Below are 20,104 nucleotides of genomic sequence, written 5' to 3' on the forward strand. Positions count from 1 at the left end.
GACGCATCTAGACCAGTCGGCCTCGCTTCGCCCCACGATGTCCATTTCAATGAGCGGGCAGGGGTGCGAGCCATCCTCCCGGGTATTCAGGCGGTCAAAGTAGGATACCATCGCTGACACGGCCTCGGCAGCGAATTACCCCGCGAATCGGGAGCAACTGACAAGTATCCGCAGTAGTGTCGTGGGGAAACCGGCTCCCCTCTTCTCCAAATTCAGCTATGAACTCCGCACCCAACAGGCCTGCATGTGGGGCACCTAAACTTCAGCGATGACGATGCAAGTTGGGGTTTTGGTTAAAGTCGACCAGCTGCCCGTTCACATTGGCTTTGAAGTAAGAAAACAAGTTTGGGTAAACTCAACCCTTACAGAACATACGAACCTTGCGGCTCGAAGGTTCACTCGCCATGGTGTCGCTCAGGGGTTTGTCGGGCCTACTGGGCCTGGCCGTCTCGCTTGTTTCCGTTCTTGGACAAGATGCCATCACTGATTGGCCGGTGCACGACAACGGGCTGAATAAAGTTGTCGAATGGTACGTGAGACAGACGCCAACTCTAACCTTACCCTTATGTCGACTACCGCCACGCCATCTGCACGTGTGTATCAAGCTAATGCGGCGTAGGGACCATCACAGTTTCATGATCAACGGCGAGAGACTGTTTGTCTTTTCCGGAGAGGTATAAAGACCTTTCTTCCCAACGTTTTCGTGAATCTTTGCTAACCTGAACAGTTTCATTACTGGCGGTACCCCGTGTAAGCTTCACTTACATCATAGTATGCAGACTTGACTGACTGACCATGCTAGACCGGAGCTATGGCGAGACCTGCTCGAGAAGGTCCGAGCCGCTGGGTATGTGGAGATATCTATCTTGGTACGGTTCAGCAACTAACCGATCAGCTTCAATGCCTTCTCCATCTACAACCACTGGGGCTACCACAACCCCCAACCGGGCGTCCTCGACTTCGAGACGGGCGCCCACAACTTCACCTCCATCATGACCCTGGCCAAAGAACTCGGCATGTACATGATCATCCGCCCGGGCCCCTACGTCAACGCCGAGGCCAACGCGGGCGGGTTCCCCCTCTGGGTGACGACCGGCGCCTACGGCGCGCTGCGCGACAACGACCCCCGCTACACCGCGGCCTGGAAGCCGTACATGGGCGAGATCTCGCGCATCATCGCGCCGCACCTCGTCACGAACGGCGGGAACGTCGTGCTCTTCCAGATCGAGAATGAGCTGGGGAACCAGTGGATCGACATCGCTAACCGGACGGACAATGTGCCGGTGCAGGAGTACATGGAGCTCCTTGGAGAGACGGCTAGGGAGAATGGGATTGATGTGCCCCTGACTCACAACTTGCCAAATATGGTGAGTCCAGTGCACTGTGGACTGTGGAGTAGGTTTTACTGACGGAGCTTAGAATGGCTACTCCTGGTCCAGAGACTTTTCCAACGCTACCGGGAATGTCGATGTCGTAGGTCTCGACAGCTACCCTTCGTGCTGGTCTTGCAACTTGAGCGAGTGCACCGGAACTAATGGGGAATACGTCGCTTATGTAAGTCTGTTACACCCAATTTTAGTGCTGGACACTAACGAACTACCTATAAAGCAAACTATCAATTACTATGAGTGAGTAAGGTTTGCTCGTAACCCTGGTACACACGCTGACACAGGAGGACCGGTAGCTATTTCACCGTGCAGTCTCCGTAAGTCAGCCCCACCATGACGAACAGTGAGCATCAGCTTACGGCTTGCATAGCTCCCAGCCCAACTTTATGCCCGAGTTCCAGGGCGGCTCCTACAACCCGTGGGGTGGACCCCGGGGTGGCTGCCCGGAAGACATCGGTGTCGACTTTGCCAACTTGTTCTACCGTAACCTGATCTACCAGAGAGTCAGCGCGATCTCGCTATACATGCTCTTTGGCGGTACATCATGGGGCTGGCACGCCGCCCCAGTTGTCGGTAAGGCACAATTCTAGGCAATGTCACGCAATGAGTATTCAGGCTAACTTCGGCTACAGCCACAAGCTATGACTATTCCTCTCCCATCTCCGAGAACCGAATCATCGGCGACAAGTACTACGAGACCAAGATCCTAACTCAGTTCACGCGAAGTGAGGATTCCACATCAGATGGACCGTCATGATTACTAGCTGACATGCAGTAGTTGCCAAGGATTTAGCCCTCACAAATCGCATCGGAAACGTAACTATACGCCACGACGGAATGCTCTTAGATCACGTTACATTACTAACGAGAACCCAGAACACCGAATACACAGACAATCCATCCATTGCCACCTCGGAGCTCCGGAACCCTGACACAGGTGCGGCGTTCTACGTGGTAATGCATGCCGACTCGACGTCGCCAAGCCCTGAGACTTGCAAACTCCAGGTAAACACATCAAGGGGAGCCAGTGAGTCCCAAGTCATGATCTGCCTTAAGTGCCAAGGGCTTACCTCCACGATACAGTAACGATACCCCAACACGGCAGCTCAATCACCCTCAGCGGCCACCAAGCCAAAATTCTCGTCACCGATTTCAAGTTCGGGTCCAAGAAGCTCCTTTACTCTACCGCCGAGGTTCTTACCTACTCCATCGTCGACGGGAAGGAGGTCCTGACCCTCTGGGTCCCGACGGGCGAGTCCGCCGAGTTTAGCGTCGAGGGCGCCACGTCCGCCAAGCTTGTATCCTGCGGGGGATGCGCCAACGTGAAAGTGTTCAGCGACGACCAAGAGGGATCGAACGCGACGACGGTGTCGTTCATGCAGAAGGCGGGAATGAGCCTCGTCGAGTTGGACGATGGGTCACGTGTAGTGCTGCTGGATCGGTCGGCGGCTTACCGCTTTTGGTCGCCGGCGTTGAGTAATGACCCGTTGGCTACTGGGAACGAAACAAGTGAGTTATAAAGTATATTGACGGTGGGTAAGTTGCTAACATCAAATCCTATCAGTCCTTGTCCATGGTCCATATCTGGTCCGGTCTGCCACCATTGAGGGAAGTACGCTGAAGCTTACGGGAGACATTGCCAACGCGACGACCGTCTCCGTCTTCGCCCCCAAAGACGTGTGCTCCTTGAACTGGAACGGCAAGGACGTCGCCATCAATTCGAAAAACAACGGCGTCTTGACCGCGACAGTGGGAGGCACGGCGTCGCCGACGTTCTCCTTGCCCGCCCTCGACGGATGGAAGGTGGCCGACAGCCTCCCCGAGACCCAAGCCAACTACTCCGCCACGAGCGCGGCCTGGGTCACGGCTAACCACACCAACACCTCGAACCCGACCGTTCCGGCTCTTAACAACCCGGTTCTATACGTGGACGACTACGATATCCACGTCGGAACCCACATCTACCGCGCCACCTTCCCCAGCACCGCAGAACCGCCAACGGGCGTCTTCCTGAACATCACAGGCGGCACCGCATTCGGCTACTCAGCCTGGCTCAACTCGCACTTCATCGGCTCGTGGCTGGGCTTGTCGTATCTCGACCGCGCCGCCCAGACCTTCTCGTTCGCGAACGCGACCCTAGCCGAGGAGGGCGAGGAGAACGTGCTGGTCGTCGTCATGGACAACTCGGGCCACGACCAGCGGGCCGAGGCGCTCAACCCGCGCGGCATCACGAACGCCACACTCTTGGGCCCGGACTCGTACTCCTTCACCGAGTGGAAGATCGCCGGTACCGCGGGCCGCCACGACCTGTTGCTCGACCCCGTCCGCGGGCCCCTGAACGAGGGCGGCCTCTACGCCGAGCGCGTGGGTATGCATCTCCCCGGCTACGACGACTCTGCCTGGCCCGCCACCACATCCACCGGATCGAGCCTGTCCGTCCCGGGCGCCGGCATCCGCGTCTTCCGCACCGTCGTCCCGCTCTCCGTCCCCGCGGGTCTCGACGTGTCCATCTCCTTCCGCCTGACGGCCCGGGACGACCCCTCGAACCGGCTGCGCGCGCTGCTGTTTGTGAACGGGTACCAGTACGGCCGCTTCAACCCGTACCTCGGGCACCAGGTCGACTTCCCCGTGCCGCCGGGGGTCTTGGACTACGATGGGGAGAACACGATCGCCGTCACGGTGTGTAGCCAGAGCAGCGAGGGGGCGGAAATGGAGGTCGAGTGGAATGTGGATTATGTGCATGAGACGGGGTATGATTTTTGGTTCGAAAGTGGGTATTTGCGGCCGGGGTGGACGGAGGAGAGGTTGGGGTATGCTTGAAGTGGCTGATATGGTCTCTCACGGCGATCTGAAGCGCGGTTCTGCTTCTTAATCGTCCCTCCGGATCTTCTTCTGGGGTCCTCATCTGCTGACAGAAGAACGAATCTAACCTTCCGATCTTAAAAACGCATATAGCACCTCGAGGTGACAGCAGTCGCGCATTCATTAACTAAAATCAGTTTTGTTGGTAAGTAACAGTGGCACAGCGCCGAAAGCAGTGGAGCCAACGTGATAAAGACAGTGGAATAAGCATGGTGTTCACAAATGACAACAATTGTTTTCGAAAGTAGGTGACACAGAATAATTATGCCATCAGCGATGGCCATGATAAGCTACCCAATGAAGCTCTCGGCGTAGGCTATCACGCTGACGGGCACTACACCCCCATTCTCTTCCGACTCCTCCTGTGCCATGATTGGGTACAGGTACGCCGGCGCCGTCCAAGCCATCCACAGCCCGAGCCACGCCCAACCTATGCACCGTTGCCAGAGCCGGGTGGTCTTGGGTATCGAAGGCGACTCTGAGCCGGAATTATAAAGCGCGAGGAACATGTCCTCGATGAAAACCCCAAGGGGCTGGATGGCGAAGAATTTCATTGCCCCAGAATGCTGGAGCGGAATGCCTAAAGATGTGTACGTGTCAGCAAATGGTGAGCTTGGACGGGAGTGTGCGATGTAGCATACCTGAAGCAACATCAATGGCAACATGCATGATTCCAGATAACAGGAAGATCAACCATATGCGCAGATATCGCACAAACTTGGTGCCCCTTGAGAGCCGCAGCACATCATGCAATAAGAAGCTGGATATGGCGTTAAGCCGGTGGGTGTTGATTTGATGCCAGAAGGTGCTACATGCCGGTCAGAGGAAATCTCGGGAAGAAAGCTACGGTGGTAATACTCACCTCCAAAAGCGCCTCAAGCTATATGTTTCCGTAAGCGGCCCATTAAAGGGGGGCCAGTCACCTGGATCGCTCATGCCTGTAGCCACGCAAAAGAACGCCGCCACATTGTACACCCCTCGCTGGAACGCGATCAACCCGGTGCACAGTCCCAGCGCGGCAAAGAGCCGCATGACCAGTTCTTCAAGAGACACCTCGGCGATCCGGGAAATGACGCCGACTTTGTCCGGGGTGTAGAACTTGGCGGAGACCTCGGCGTCTGACGAGGAGTCCATGATGTCCAGTAGTATATAGCAAATCACGATGGTCAGGGCGGTATGGCAGAGGAAGCGTGCCCGCGAGGCACGCAGTCTCCCGTCTAGCTGCGGCAAGTTTCGGACTTGGTGCGGGGTGTTGACGAAGCGCCAGGAGAAGAAGACGGAAAGGCCGAACTTGACGCGCTGCAGTACTTGTGATCGGGGTGTTTCTGGGGCGTGCTGGCGAGAGCTGGGAGTGGCTTGCCGCTGACGACTACCACGCGGCGCCGACCCTTGAACTATCTTTGAAGGGTCTCGCGAGGCACCATGATCGTCGAAGCTCAATTTACTCAGCACGGCGACGTCTAGGTAGTGTAGGAACGACGAGATGGTGTAGCCTCCGACGGCCGAAGCCCATGCGCTTCGGGCAATGTAGAATGGGCAGTTAAGGATGCAATGCCATGTTAAAGCACCCAGAACTGGGAGGCATGCGATGCGCGACAGGGATCTGGCGGGGGTAAAGCCGACGATGGTGCTCGTGAAAACTAGCACCGCAATCGGGTCGAGTAAAGGGTGGTAGGTCATGCTTGAATGACCATCGAGGGTATGAGTCAATACGTCCATGGAGATGAGTCAGGATGAGAAACGGATGCGTCCAATGTGTGGTTAAGAATGCAACCAAGATAACAGTGCCCAATATTGAGGTTTGCTTGAATATGCCCCTTACACGACTTGACAGGGCCGGACCAACACCAAAATTGGACCCTAGCCACCCAATCAATCAATGAAACCCTTTTTCCATGTCGAACCGCTGCCTTGGGATTTGGCTGCAACCCATCCCAGCCCGACGGCTCCTTCCAGAACTGCCCACGACAGGAGTTTTGCCAGTCAGAAAAGAAACAGGCCGCACATTTGAGATTGTAATCCCTCCTGGTAATTTTAAATTGATCTCCATGCGTAATGTGACCAAAACAGTAACATGATGGCAGTTGGCTGTCCCCTAAACGATTATATCTGCTTGTCAACCAACACCCCCTTAGCCGTCCTCGGCAGAGACCCTCATTGGCCCCCCACCCCCCGAAAATGCAACCCTCCACTCTACTCCCCCATCCCTGGGAACGAGCTCCACCTCCAAATCGTAATCAGGTTGGTCCAGCCCGACATTGGGCTTGGACTTGCCCACCGTCGGCATGACCCAACGGCCGCCGCCTGCTAGTGGTCTGATATCGAATCGCATGATGGTCAGTACCACGAACGCCAGGATCTCCGTGGTCGCGAAGTGCCGGCCCGGACAGAGGGTCGAGCCCCCGCCAAAGGCTCGAAAGGCTACTGGGTTGGGGCGGCGACGGCTCTTCTGGCTTTTGTTGCTACCCTCGTCTTGCAGAAATCGGGTGTGGTCGAAACTGTCGACATCTTCGCCCCAGATGGACTTGATGCGGTGTTGGACGGCGGTGGGGATCAAGAGGTAGCTGCCCTTCTTCAGTAGATATGTGTTGTCTAGTATGTCATCTTCGACGACTCGGCGCATTGAAATGCCGATGCTGTGAACCCTGAACGTCTCTTTAAACGCCGCGAACAAGATCGGACATGAACTCTTGACGAGGGCCATGTCGATAGTACGGACCCCGTTATATTCTTCAGTAGGCACCACCGCCTTGGACATCAACTCTCGGCGACAAGCGTCCAAAAGGGCAGGGTCCGAGCAGACGTGAAAAAGGAGCCAGAACGCCGCCGGCTTCGTGTTGCTGGTGAAGCCGATGGATGCACCGACCTCGATCCGGGCGATGTCGTCATAGGGTACCCCGCGCGACAGGTAGAACTCGCAGCGGTGCTTGATGAAGGCCGACGCGCTCTGGTGACCGCCTCGAGCATAGTACTTCTCGTAGGCTGTTACCAGGGTATCGCGGGCTCTAGCAGGCTTCCGCGCTGTGAAGGCGGGCAAGATGTTGAGGAGAAGTGCCGCTAGCCCGTTCTCGTAATCGCTGCGGTATTGTGGGTTGCTTGATCAGTGTGTTCAAGATCCGTAGGGCGAAGGCGAACACTCACGGCCACACGGAGAGCACAGCAGGATCTCGGTACGGATTGAGGGGGCCCATAAATGGCCTCGGTGGCTGCCATTGTGATTTCCTTGTCGACCCATTCTTTCATCCTGACACGCTGGGGACCTCTGTTGGCAATTTCCGCCAGTGAGGATGCGAGGACCCGAATTGATGAATCGTTTAATGCATCGAGCATGGACCCAGGGCTCAGGTCAGCATGCGTCGCCCGTGACATGCCTGTCACGAAGCCGTGATCGTCCATAGGGTCTCGGCTGATGATCTCAAAGGTCTTCTTGCTCACCGCCATGAAGCGGGCCGACATGTCTACGAGTATGGGCGAGAAGGAGATAGTGGCGACATGTCGTTGTGCGATGGGGATCAGCTTTGTAGAGTTGACGACGTAAATGCGAAAGTACGGAAGCCGCAGGGTGATAATGGGTAGGCCACTTGAGTAGCATGTTAGCCAGGCGGGAGAAGGAAAGGAAACATGTTGCGACAGGGCCATCTCACGCTTGTCGATGCCAGTAGCTCAGACCTTGCCATCCAATGCGAGTAACTACACCCAGAAAGGGAACACTAGCATCAGCGAGGGGCGGCTCTCTTGCATCTTGGGTGGATTGCAAACGCATATACAGGAAACAGTGGATAGCCAGGAGGCCTAAAAGAAGCGAAATAGCAAAGGATATCATCGTGAGCACCGACGGAATTGTCTCGGATATACCAAATGCAAGTGGATTTTGCGACCTGCGAAACAAGCTGGAGGATTGAATTCGGGATTGGAATGGGTTGCAGCATAAGGCAGTTGGTTGGTTGTGCTCTGCCCGTGGGCAACGCCTTTGCCGGATCTAGGGATGGCCGATCAGCACAACCCCTGATACCGTGCGAAACGAGCGCTATGGCAACTGTTTTACTGTGTACATCTCAGAATGCTATCCCAATCCAAGGGCTGTATATACCCTTGATCCTCTTCTCAATTAAGTAACTAGGAAGATTTCATAGCTCCTCATCAGACAAGAATTCCAGCAGGTCACTCTGGCTTTCCGAGGTCTCCTCTAATCTATTCCTTCTTGGCATTCAGCTTACGCATAGCATCACTCCATGCATTGGCCGCGAAGGGCTGTCGACCATCCTCCTCTTCAGGTGGCACATATCTACTGTTGAGCCCTGTCAGTTTTCATTCTCGATGTCTCTAGATCTTTAGGCATATTGCCGTTCAACTACTTACCCCTTTTCCGCCTTGTAGATTTGTGGAAACGGGTCGGGTCGTCGATAGGGCTCATATTCCGGATAGCGAAGCTGTCGTGGTCCGGCAGTATTGATTCGTGCCTCTTCTGCGAGCTGCAATCGTACCCATGGTCGGTCGGATACAAGGCAAATGTCCAGGGCGTCGGACTCGGAACCGATCTCAGGTAGTAGTCGCTTCCAAGGCTGAACTTTCCCTCCGCTCTTCTGGGGCTCTTCCATGATAGCTATGATCGGGGCCAGTATGATGTACTGAAAACCGTGTGGTTGGTAGAAACTTGTTGTCATTGAGGTGATTCGCGTCAACAGTCGATTCTCCGGGTTTGAATGGCCCGGTACTTCTATTGGTATAAGTATCCAGAGATTCCGGAGATGACGACAAAGCTGGTATTGCTACACGACATGCTGGTCACCTGCCGTTGTCTCATGAGCCGAGGTTCAATGTTCTACTACATACCCTTTTAATCGGGACGATGCATTGTCTAACGTTACTCAGGACCTCGAGATGCCGGACGCCAACACTGACATACACAACAGGTTGCAAGAGCACCAGCGTTGTGCATCGTTGACGGTTATGATGTGTTTCCCATCTATGTGGTGGAACGAAGCCTGGAGTCGTCTAAAGGAGGCCGCATCGAACACGGCCTGTCTATGCCTGAGAACCACCAACATTTTGGATCTACAAAACATCTACGGCTAGGTCAGTCAACACACGCAAGCTGTAAAGAAGCTACACTAGGGTTACGTGTCCCTGATGATAGTGATGACACCACATTGGATGATCCAACATCGTCTTCAAAGAGTCGTCCTGGAACCAAAATGACTGAAGCAACAAATTCCAGCAGCATCCGAGCCTCGATGGCGTTTCTCCGAGACTTGAAGCTCTACGAAGTTGAGAAGCCATATCACCTGACCCTGAGCAAGGACCGGGAAGCTGACTCCATTCTGACCAACATCGTGCACGATGTTTACGACAACATCAAAGTCACCAATGTCCGCGACCAAGAAGATGCCTTCCGACTTGACGTCCAGGGGTTCCAACTCGAGAGACACGAGACATCGCTGTCAACGGAAGATTTCAACAAGTCACAAGCTCGCGAGAGATACAGCAACGAGATTGCCAACTTGCTCAAGGGGTGCCTGGGTGCCCAGGAGGTCCGCCTAATGCATTACATGGTCAGAGATCGTTCACTGGCAAAGATGCAAGAAAGTGGAGCGGCCCGTGGGAGGCCCATTCCAGGTGTACACATCGGTAAGTTAACGAGAAGGAAGCAACGAATATACCTGCACGGAGTTCACATTTGTCAGATGCGTCTTATGAGGGTGCTTCGTCACGGATCCAACAACACTGGCCTGGAGAGGCGGCAGAGTTACAAAAGAGAAGGTTCCAGATCGTGAAGTTGGTCTCTCTATACTACCTTTACCACCTTTTTCAAGGCGGGTTTGCTAACCTATCCACAGTGTCTGGAGGCCTCTGACTCCTGAGTTAAGAAGCTGGCCTCTGGCTTTGTGCGACGTTCGCAGTGTGGCAGCTCGTGACTTAGTGTTGGCGGATCAGATTTTGCCTGGGTACCAAGGGGAAAACACTCTAGTTCTCTTCAACCCGGGTCACAAGTTCTACTATGTAGACGGGCAGCGGCAAGACGAAGTATGGCTTTTCAAGCAGTTTGACTCACTGGACTCAGTGGCTGGTGGTAAGCATTGCCTGCTCCTATCCCAGTTTGAATCCATCATGCATGATCTGGATGTGCTGACCTGCTGTTAGGTTGCCCTCATACCTCATTTGAAGCCGGTAAAGCAGGTCCGAAGACTGGGCTGGAGCAAAGCGTTGAGGTATCCATGCTAGTTCTTTATTAGTTATTCGATATGTCTAGACCTTTTCCAAGGGTGGAACAACAAAGCATATCGGCCCAAGCACGTGATGTGGCAGGTCGATTGTCCTCCAAGCAGCGGACAAGTCTTGTGCAAGAATTTGATATTTTGTTATGGACCAGTTGGTATCCCGATGATATCAACCGTCTTTGCTCTACCCCTGCCATATATGTCAGCATCTACATTGTTCAGATGCTGAGCTTGGTGACGATGCTGTCAAGTGAAAGTGACGTTCTGGCGTGTCTCGATCATTCATGACCATTCGCGAAAACGAAGCGCTAGCATGGATTTGTCTTAGCGTGGTTTAAAGATAATCGACTGAATCGACACATTTGTTGACATTGTTCCCTTCGGGAAAAAAGAACATTTTCCCTCGTAACCACCAGATCTTCGATACCTCAAATATCAACCCGAGCTTCTTTTGGGTGGTGCTCTTCTATTGAAAATTACTGCCGAGTAAGTCATCGGTGACTGGAACTTTGGAGGATCAGTTTATTTCAAACTTCCCTTCTTACCTGCCTGAACGTGTAGTGTTTCGCCTACTATAACGGTAACTTCACTACAGCCCATGTCCCCAGATTCACCATTTGGCCCTTACATACGCCAGCACATACCACCCTGAAATCTCGAAGCGGCACCAAATATCCCTCCGATGGGAAAGTCGTGAGAATTATCTGATCGTCTACCTGCCTAACGGCAACAATGTCGTCGTCAACAGCAGCACATTTGGGTCAAAAGGCTCATCCTGTTGGAATTGAACCTGTCCACATGCCCGAGGTTCGCTGGCGTCTGCCTCTGCTTTCTGCAAGCTGAGTAAGTACAATGTCGATGCTGCTTTCGCTAAGCAGTCCCAGCTAGTCTGGCTTCACCACCCGGCCTGCTCGGATATTCGTTGACTTTGCTCAAGGAAACCAGCAACACCGCCAGCCCAGCCAGCTCCTACTCCCAATCTCTCCAACTTTGTCTATCTCTGTCTCGCACTACACCAACATCTGCAAAACCCAGAGAACAGCAGGCTTGCTCGTGGTCTACCAAGCCCCGAGCCTGGCCGCTCGAGCAGCCTTCCATGCTACCAAACGCCAGCAAAATCGTACCCACGCGGCGCGCAACCTTCGCGAGTAGCTGACACCGAAACAGAACTCGATTGCCCGCCTGGCCCGCTCGCTACCCCGATTTCTTACGAGTGGTCGAAAAGATCAAGCCTGTTCGTATTAGATTTAATGCGTTCTTGGATTTCTTAAACTCGTTCGTCCATTTCGGCAGCCGAATCTAGAGGCTGCGGCCCAAGAATATACATATACCACGGCCCGGGCTGTCCGCGCGGACGCCCTCGTATACCGAACCCGGGACGGTGGTCTTGCCCATGCCGTCGGATCCCACGATGCCGAGGCCGGCCAAGCCGGGCGCTGCGAGCCAGTCTTGAAACTGCGGGTTGGCGAGGACGAAACCGTACGTCCGGACGTTCTCGGGCGTGTTCGTATCGCGAATCATCGACGCGCCGGTACGAATCTCGATCTCGGTCGATCGAAGCTCGTTCGCGACGGCAAGGTTCGCGATAGTTTGAAAAGTATTCGATTTCAAGTGAGTTTCTAGACGACATATAATCATCGTTTCATTGCTATACTAACATTCCGAAAAGTTTTCTATTTCGAGTACGATCACGCAAAAAAGGGGAAAAAGAGAGTTAACGACGGCCCGGTTCACGCATTTCTTAACGCGCTCGCGTCGCGTCAAGGCCCCTCAGCGATATCAAACGTAGCGAGGTCGAGTATTATACCGGAATGACGGCTGTCGACTAATATCGAAACGACATTGCAACGGCTATATCGACTTACGCATTCTTGACCCGGGACGGCCGAGTAGACCTCGTTTTTGCGCAGGTCTGCGCCCAGTCGTTGCGTATCATGACAAGAGTTATACGCAACGGCCGAGGCGCAATAAAACGTTTGCTTTGCAATCGTGACTCGTTTGGCGTAGCTATTATCGAAACGTGAAAATAACGGCATTGCGTCAAAATATAGCTTTTGCTACCAGCTGCGTTTCGTTACGCTAGATTTCGCAACGTTGCGTGAACAAGCGCAGGTCTGCGCCACACGACGACGACCGGGTCACGATTGCAAAAAGTTGATATACCGGCATCGCAATACTCGTCAGCGCTACGGCCATTACGCATCGTTGCGCTGCGTAGTCAGCAGTCGACGATATTGCCCGCGGCCGTGAAAAGACGTGCGTCAGGACAACAGAGGGCCGGGGCCGGGGCAGCACTATTAATACCAGGCCTTGGGCTGGCCAAACGATCCTTTCCCGCTTCAAACCCATCAGCTTCGCGCTTCACGATCTCAAACCTCATCGTCGCCGCCGCCGCATATCGCAATTATTTATTTTCGTTTCACGAACCACCCCTTGCCACCATGTCGTCCACCACCACTACCACTACTACCACCACCACCCGCGCCCGCGCGGCGTTGATCGCCCGGCAACTCCAGGCCGAGCAGAACCAGGCTCTGGCCGAGTTCACCCATGCGCTCTGGGATCCCACGAGCGAGGAGTATACGGAGCTGCTCGCAGTCCTCCAGCCGCTCTCCGAGCTCCTCGCGGCCAGATTGCCAGGAAGCGGCTTGCAGCTTCAGGGCATCGAGGAAGCCTGTAAGTTCTAATCCCCCTGACGTCCCACAGCAATACCCAGTGCACTGCTGGGTCTGTTACTGACTTGGAACTCTCTTTATAGTGAGCTATGTCTGCCGATGGAGAGGCGCGATTGATGGCATCAGTCGTGCGCTCCAGAGGGGCAAAGACAAGCACATGGCAGATATCAAGATGATCTGGCATGTCGAAACCGAGCAGCATCTTGACACCTACGGCTTCGTGCTCCGGCACGAGCTGTACACCCAGTGGGCGGCTTCCCCCGACTCTGCCCTGCTGAGCATCGGCGGCCCGGCGGCCAGCGGAAAGACGATCATCGCCGGCCTGATCCACGAGGCGCTCCGAACCGACCCCGTCGTCAAGGGGGTATACTGCTTCGTCAACTGCTGCCCCCAACGCAGCACCACCCCGACCGACATCCTCCAGGCCACCCTCTGGTCTATGTTCGCCCAGCGCCCGGACACGGCCACGGACGCGTCCCGCGGCGAGGGCGAGTGGCTCGAGCTGCTCTCGCGGGCAGACTCGGTCGACGCCTACTGGGCCATCTTCGTCAAGCTCGCCCGGTACGTCCAAAACGTCTGGCTGGTTCTCGACAGCATCCACGACTGCTCCGGGGACATCCAGGGCCTGCTGGGGCGCTTCGCCGCCGTCGCGGCCGACCCCGACACCGGCTTCACCCTGAAGCTGGTCGTGACCACGCGGGACCACGGCATCCTGGGCGCCAGCCTCCCCGAGGCCGGCCGCCTCACCTACACGGCGCGGGACCTGGACGTCTCGTGGCCCATCTACACGGGTCTCGGCGAGCTGAGCCCCCGCGGCGGCACCATCGACGCCGGAAGAGTTCTCCCGGCCGCCATCGCGGCCATCCAGCGCATGGGCGGCGGGCTCTTCTGGACGCGGGCGGTCCTGAGCCAGGTGCGGCGCATGAAATCGTCCGAGGCCGCCATCAAGTACCTCCAGGGGCTGCGCAGCCACGAGCAGCTGGACTCGCAGCTCCGGGCGCGCATGATCCGGGACCTGGGCCGTCGGGACTTCGTGCTGGCCGTGCTCGCGGTCCTGATCGACAGCTCGACCCCCGTGTCGGCGCACGACATTCTGGCCCGGCTGGCAGGAGAAGGCGACGACAAGTGCGAGGGAGGACGGACCGCCACCGTCGAGGACGTCGAGAGGGTCCTCCAGGACGACATGCTGGGGCTGTTCCGCTCCTTCAACGGCAATTGGGTAGTACCATCGCGCGTCCTGCCGGCGTGCAGATCTACCGCCACGGCTGCTCTGCGCCGCACGGTGAACCGCAAGAAGGCGGCGAGGAACTATCAGGCGGCAGCTGGTTGGGACTTGGTTGCTCGGTATCTGTTGTTGGGCATGGCTGTACTACTTGCGGCTTTGTTGGTCCTGCTGGGGGTTACGGCATTGAGTGTTATTTAGCTGTTTTTTTGTCTTTCATATCTTCCAATCAAGTAGCAATTCGACGTACTTCAATGACTTAAATGCTTCACTGTCATCTACCTACCTTCCTGCCATGCCAGTCTATATATATGGAGATCTGGCTTGATAGTTTGTGCCAGCTTCCGACTTTTGCCCGGTACTGCTGCTCACCAGGTGCCTCAAAGTTATATATACATGCTGGTAATAAAACTTCGCGCGCGGCGGCGAGTGATACTCGAAATATTTCTTCAATCGATCGTAAACCTCGTCGTCGCTATTTTTATTACGATTTAATTAATTCTTTCGAAAAACCTTACGATCTTTTAAATTAATATTTTAAAACATTTCTTAACTATTAAAAGATCGTAAAAAGATTAATTTAGAAATAAATAAAAAGGTTTAATAAACGAAATAATTTCTAAAAAGAAAAAGCGTTTTAACGATCCTATACGAAGCCGTTACCTCTAGTAGACCACTAACACCGCTATCTCTATATCCTAGTCTTCCTCGTCTCTGTCGGTAGGTTGCGTATCCAGTTAGAAAGAGGTGTGAGGACATTCTGTAAGTCGTATCAGCTGTTTCCCTTGTCGTGTATGGCATATCGGGTCTGGCACCCACCTCCAGCAACTCCCATCAAGGAGTCAAACTGCTTCAAGACCCACGCCTCATTCTAATGCTGTTCCGAGACGTAGTAGAACCTTTGCTTTTGGTTAAAGTAGAGCAATGTGTTTTCGCCCTGGTAACCTGGTGACATCTGATCTGCCAGCACCATGTCTTCGGAGTCGACACTGCGTACATCATAGATCGCCATGGGCAGTTCCTCGGTGGCGACTCAAGGGGCCTCCATATGCTGTTCTCTTTCAGCAGCATGCTTCAACATGCCTCAGAAGGGGCTTACTTCAGGATTTGTATGCGTTGCGCCTGCAATTCCTCGGTCTCCAAAGGCCAGTGGAGCTTGACTCGTTGCTACGCACCCTTAGGGCAGGCATCTGTCAGATATCAGCATGGTACATAAACCTCCAGGAGAAACCAGTCTACCAATATGTCCGCCAGGTATAGGCCACCCTCGGATGTTGTCCTCCTTCTTCAGTACAGATTCTGCTGCTAAAGTGCGATCCTGACTTTGTAGTGCATCAGCTGAACGCCCTTGGCACCGAGGAACGCTTTGGGGAAGCTTTGTGTCTCTGAAGCCTCCTGATCTCGAGTCTCTAGGCTGGCAAGATCGCTTTTGGGCATCTATATATCGTGCTCTGCAAGCTTGAAGCCATGAATGTTTAGGTGGAACAAACCCTCGCTCCCTCGGATGTGGGTAACCTCCACATAATCGTAAACATCATGTGCGAGGTCAGTAATCACCGAATCAGACTTCCTGTCTTTGGTCGGGGCGAGGTGATATGGCTTCTCAACTACATAAATCTTGAGATCACGAAGGAAAGAAAGAGGGGCATAGGCTTTGCTGGCCATGGTCGTTATACCGTAGGAAATGTGTGAGTCAATCTTCCAAAATCAAATGCAAAATTCCAGGGTCACTTACACGACGTGTGGCTACATGCATCAGAGGCAGAACAAGCGTGTTTCCCCTCACTTGGCTGGCAATGCAATCCTGGGACCAAAGCCTGTGTATTTGGACTGGACGAAGTCGGCAGCTACCTCAAATCCTCCCAAGTCAGGCAACTCAATCACTGTCAACCTATCCAAACCGTCACGACTTGAAAGATGTCTGTCACTCATCTGGATATCCGGAAAGTCCAGCCATGGAGGAAGCTGCTGCTCATTGACACAGAGGATCATTCCCTAAGCAACATCTATGCAACGACCGATAAGCCATGGGCCCGACCCCAGCTGGCTGAAGAATGTGAAGCCGCTGTATTGGGCCCAAGGCAGCATCGCCATCCCGAGTACGAGCAATACCCGCGACCAGGTTCGTCCCCGAAGATGTACAAAGCAGAAGCATGGTAAGAATCAATTTATCAAGGGCTCTCTGCATTTTAATCTTCATGTTACATGCCGCTCACCCATGCTTTCCAGTAAGCAAGAGCCGCATATCAAAGGCGAGGGCAGGGCAGAAAACGACGTTGACGAAGGAGCGCTGAGACAGAGACTCAGTGTTCTTCAAGCTGAGCGTGCTTCTCTGCATGTTGGTGCCGAATAGAGCAGCAGCATCAACTTCGATACAGTTCTTGAAAAGATCTGCTGGCGCTGTTCTGATCCCTCAACGACACTGGGTGAAGCCTGAACAAGCTTACCGTTTCAATCTCCGGCAGGGAAAACAGCTGGACAAAGAAGAACCTCTGCTCAGTCAAACAAGATGCCTTTTCACTATCCCTAATAGCGCTTGTACAATCGGTTTCGTACCCTATCTGTGACAGAACCCGTATTCTTGTAAAGACTATGTGCCGCAGCCATTCGCTCGAGCAAAGCCTTATATCGTGATCCCCTTGATCGTGCGTGGATCTTGCCACTAGGAAAGCATCCGGCACGCAGTTCAACAGATTCTGCAAGACGTGATCACCCAATGCAACGTCCTTCTTGAGCCAAATATAGTAGCAGGTGGCAGAGGGGTACAGCGGCCGACAGTGGGCGTGTCTGTCCGTGGGCGTGCGACGCCGCCGCCACGACTGCTCCACGCCGCAAGTCTCGGCGCAAGAAGGCGGCGAGCTTCCGTGCTCAACTGGAGGCAGCAGACAGTGTTGCGTCGCCAGTGCAACTCTTCATGCGACCAGGATAAGACCTTCTCTCCTGCGGTAGAGAAAAGGTCGAGAAAGACATGTCGCAGCATGATGTAAACAGCTACGCGGACCAAAACCCGGACATTACTGAGCATTGGGGTCAACTCGTAGCCGAAATGAAAGAGCGTTAGGAGGTCACGTGAAAGACGGCTTTCTCGACGACGAAGAAGGCTGTCCAACTCCTCGGTTGAGGCGATATGAAACAAACATTCTATCGTTGGCTTTAAACGAACGTTGAGAGCACGAACGGTACAGTTCTTGCTATAAAAAGTTACATGTTTTTAAAAGCAATAAAACAACAATATGACAGGATTGTATTAAGAAACGTAAAATCCAGCTGTCAACAATTTCCCCCGACCTCATCAACACGAGTAATCGTCAGCGTCGCAGCAGCAATCCGAGAACCGGCAGCAGCAAGCCCCCTCAAAACCAGGGCACTCGCACTCGGTGCAACGCTTCTCCAACAGCCCGGGGACGGAGGCAAAGCCGTTGTCCCGCATCTTGACGGCGTTGCCGTGTCCAGCCTTGATGGGTTACGAAATCAGTCAGCTATGCCACACTCGGTACGTTGTTGGCAAGGTAGGTTGCAAAGGTGGAAGAGATACTTACCACGGGACCGGCCGCCGCAAAACCGGTCAAGCCCGTGATGGCAACAATCAACTTGAGAGGTAGCATGATGTTATGTTGTTTCCTCGGATGATAAAGTAACTATTTGCTTCTGTTTGTTATGCTTTGGTTAAAAATGTTTGCCTTCCTGAATCAAGAGTACGTGGTGAGGTAAAGTTGTTGGTGCTTCAGTGGTGGAATTCCTCAGCTTACCGGATAATGGGGTTTATATGAGCCCTCGAAAGGAAACGTTGTAGGTGACAACGAGAGTTGGAAAGTTTTCAGAGACATGTCTTCCTTTCACTGGTTTTTGTAGACGTCAGTCCAGACCCGCGTAGCTGACGGGCATGCCTTCCAGGATGATACGAACATTGCAGATATGGCAACATCCTGCTGATGATTGGTAGACGGCATGAGTGTAAGCACTTGTGGCTTCGATGTAGCAGGATGGTTATCTTTTATTGGCTAGATTATCCGGCAGACTATTTGGTCTGTTTCAGCTTGTACGATTATGCGGCGTTCGTATGTATTGTAGTCTAAGATGGGACATTACGTCAGGCGTGCCGAACCCCAAGCTGGCGATATTGGAAGCGCATAAAAGATACCGAGTAATATACAAGCTGGCAGACTGCATTTTCAATCAAGCTTGATGCATTGCCGCTTACTACTGACCGAGAAGTACTGATTATAAGAAGGGTATATGTAGTTATTTACGTAATACACGTAAACTTACTTCGGAGAGAGAAATATCCTGTTAAGATCGCTTCGTATAAACGGAAGAAAGTGAAAAACGAGAAGAAAATTATTAGAGAAAATGAAAGAACTATCACTCCAATTATCTCTGCCAGCCGTGGCCGACCTTGACGGGACAGGAGGCTAATTGGAACTCGCAGGCGGAGGTGGTGAAGCGGCCGATGAAACCTCAATACCCGGGTCAGTTCTGTGAGTAGAAACAGCCTCGGGTGGCCAAGAGCGACCAACATGATAAGGACCAGAAACAGATGCTTGCGGGCCGGAAGGTAAAGATATATAGGGCGCGGCCACTAAGTTGAAAAACTCAATCTTCTGGTCTGGATCATGGCTACACTCTCTGTAGACGGAGTCATACGCCCATCTTCGGTTCTCATTCTGATGCCACAAAGACTATTGTGCTGTACTCGACACCACTTGAGAAACAGTTCACCTTTGGCTTGCCTTCCAGCCTCAGTCGTCCGTCTCGAGTGCTGGCTCAAACTGGCAGTCTGCTGTCGGGCGTCTGTGTGACACAGCCCGGTCGTGGCATGGGGCCGGTGCGGACCGACGTGAGAGGCGAAGTTATTCACCGTCTTGTTGACATAGTTCGGAAGCACCATGGTGGCATGGAGGTCGGGCGGGGGCTCCAAAACCTGTCGTTCCAACATGCCAGCGTAGTGGTAGTGCTGACCCTCTGGAGCCGGAAGGGTCTTGTTGATGACCTCTCGTCCCGGGAACCTTGTCCTTTAGAACTTACGCTGCCATCAGAAGACGAAAGAAGTCAGGATGTTGGCCACGAAAGAGGAGAGGGGTGTTCAATTTGAGCAGTCGATCTCGGCCGATTGTGTTGGTGATTTGGCCGTGTTGGTGGCCCGTACGCCGCAGCAGACAATTTTCGGAAAGCATCACTCCAACACCAAACCATCTCTCCTTCATCTGCTATTTCTAAACATCGGTGACTGTCGTTGCCTTGTTTTATGATGATGATAGTGGGATCGCTATACTGTCTATGTTTTCAAAACGATGAAGCAAGATTGATCTTGGTCGGCAGTTGACCGGAATATACGAAACGGTGAAATATAACCGTTCGTGAAGCTAGGTCGGCAATTCTTGAAATGCCAAATCTGTTAACTATCGTTCGTAGCTGTCAGTGGTTTCGTCATACCAGTTTGTTAGAATAAAATGTTAAGAAAAACTAAACGGTCGTCTAGATCAGGCATAATGTACTTATCTATTACTGTATATCGCATGCCGAGAATGCATGTAGATATTGTTGGGATAGCTTGTGCCATTAAGACACCCATCCTAGTACATGGTCATGCCAAATCCAAGCGCCAAAGATGCTTCCGCTAGCATATCCAGTATTAATATTCCATGTCAATCCCGAATCACTGATCGCTCCCAGCTTTCACCTATTTTTTTGCTAGCCCTTCTTCTGTATTGCCCTATAACCATATACAGAGGTCTCCGA

The 20,104-nt window shown here is 53.4% G+C and overlaps 8 protein-coding genes across 8 annotated transcripts; 3 read left to right on the top strand and 5 right to left on the bottom strand.

Annotated features, from left to right (window-relative positions):
* Positions 1 to 404: 404 nt before the first annotated feature.
* PG985_011821 (uncharacterized protein) lies at positions 405 to 4,208 on the top strand (the record flags this gene model as incomplete). The annotated part of the gene is made up of 9 exons (XM_066831588.1): positions 405 to 674; positions 810 to 847; positions 896 to 1,367; positions 1,420 to 1,554; positions 1,766 to 1,961; positions 2,021 to 2,113; positions 2,164 to 2,415; positions 2,472 to 2,897; positions 2,953 to 4,208. The coding sequence occupies 9 exons, from the start codon at positions 405 to 407 to the stop codon at positions 4,206 to 4,208; spliced, it is 3,138 nt and encodes a 1,045-aa protein (XP_066679638.1).
* A 332-nt stretch (positions 4,209 to 4,540) lies between these two features.
* Positions 4,541 to 5,930, bottom strand: PG985_011822 (membrane bound O-acyl transferase family-domain-containing protein; the record flags this gene model as incomplete). The annotated part of the gene is made up of 3 exons (XM_066831589.1): positions 4,541 to 4,830; positions 4,892 to 5,058; positions 5,113 to 5,930. The coding sequence occupies 3 exons, from the start codon at positions 5,928 to 5,930 to the stop codon at positions 4,541 to 4,543; spliced, it is 1,275 nt and encodes a 424-aa protein (XP_066679639.1).
* Positions 5,931 to 6,381: 451 nt separating this feature from the next.
* Positions 6,382 to 8,073, bottom strand: PG985_011823 (cytochrome P450; the record flags this gene model as incomplete). The annotated part of the gene is made up of 3 exons (XM_066831590.1): positions 6,382 to 7,317; positions 7,392 to 7,830; positions 7,895 to 8,073. 3 exons carry the CDS (start codon positions 8,071 to 8,073, stop codon positions 6,382 to 6,384), a joined length of 1,554 nt encoding a protein of 517 aa, XP_066679640.1.
* A 368-nt stretch (positions 8,074 to 8,441) lies between these two features.
* Positions 8,442 to 8,848, bottom strand: PG985_011824 (uncharacterized protein; the record flags this gene model as incomplete). The annotated part of the gene is made up of 2 exons (XM_066831591.1): positions 8,442 to 8,538; positions 8,610 to 8,848. 2 exons carry the CDS (start codon positions 8,846 to 8,848, stop codon positions 8,442 to 8,444), a joined length of 336 nt encoding a protein of 111 aa, XP_066679641.1.
* A 597-nt stretch (positions 8,849 to 9,445) lies between these two features.
* Positions 9,446 to 10,722, top strand: PG985_011825 (uncharacterized protein; the record flags this gene model as incomplete). Its single annotated transcript, XM_066831592.1, has 4 exons — positions 9,446 to 9,878; positions 9,935 to 10,025; positions 10,088 to 10,320; positions 10,691 to 10,722. The coding sequence occupies 4 exons, from the start codon at positions 9,446 to 9,448 to the stop codon at positions 10,720 to 10,722; spliced, it is 789 nt and encodes a 262-aa protein (XP_066679642.1).
* Positions 10,723 to 11,767: 1,045 nt separating this feature from the next.
* PG985_011826 (uncharacterized protein) lies at positions 11,768 to 12,106 on the bottom strand (the record flags this gene model as incomplete). The annotated part of the gene is made up of 1 exon (XM_066831593.1): positions 11,768 to 12,106. The coding sequence occupies one exon, from the start codon at positions 12,104 to 12,106 to the stop codon at positions 11,768 to 11,770; it is 339 nt and encodes a 112-aa protein (XP_066679643.1).
* Positions 12,107 to 12,909: 803 nt separating this feature from the next.
* On the top strand, positions 12,910 to 14,566 carry PG985_011827 (uncharacterized protein; the record flags this gene model as incomplete). Its single annotated transcript, XM_066831594.1, has 2 exons — positions 12,910 to 13,144; positions 13,227 to 14,566. The coding sequence occupies 2 exons, from the start codon at positions 12,910 to 12,912 to the stop codon at positions 14,564 to 14,566; spliced, it is 1,575 nt and encodes a 524-aa protein (XP_066679644.1).
* A 670-nt stretch (positions 14,567 to 15,236) lies between these two features.
* On the bottom strand, positions 15,237 to 17,970 carry PG985_011828 (uncharacterized protein; the record flags this gene model as incomplete). The annotated part of the gene is made up of 8 exons (XM_066831595.1): positions 15,237 to 15,354; positions 15,465 to 15,532; positions 15,689 to 15,802; positions 15,881 to 16,022; positions 16,582 to 16,765; positions 17,132 to 17,556; positions 17,740 to 17,819; positions 17,905 to 17,970. The coding sequence occupies 8 exons, from the start codon at positions 17,968 to 17,970 to the stop codon at positions 15,237 to 15,239; spliced, it is 1,197 nt and encodes a 398-aa protein (XP_066679645.1).
* Positions 17,971 to 20,104: the final 2,134 nt, after the last annotated feature.

This window comes from Apiospora marii (assembly GCF_038362585.1).
Source record: "Apiospora marii strain CBS 49790 chromosome Unknown utg000009l_segment0_segment0, whole genome shotgun sequence".
Taxonomy (NCBI): domain Eukaryota; kingdom Fungi; phylum Ascomycota; class Sordariomycetes; order Amphisphaeriales; family Apiosporaceae; genus Apiospora; species Apiospora marii.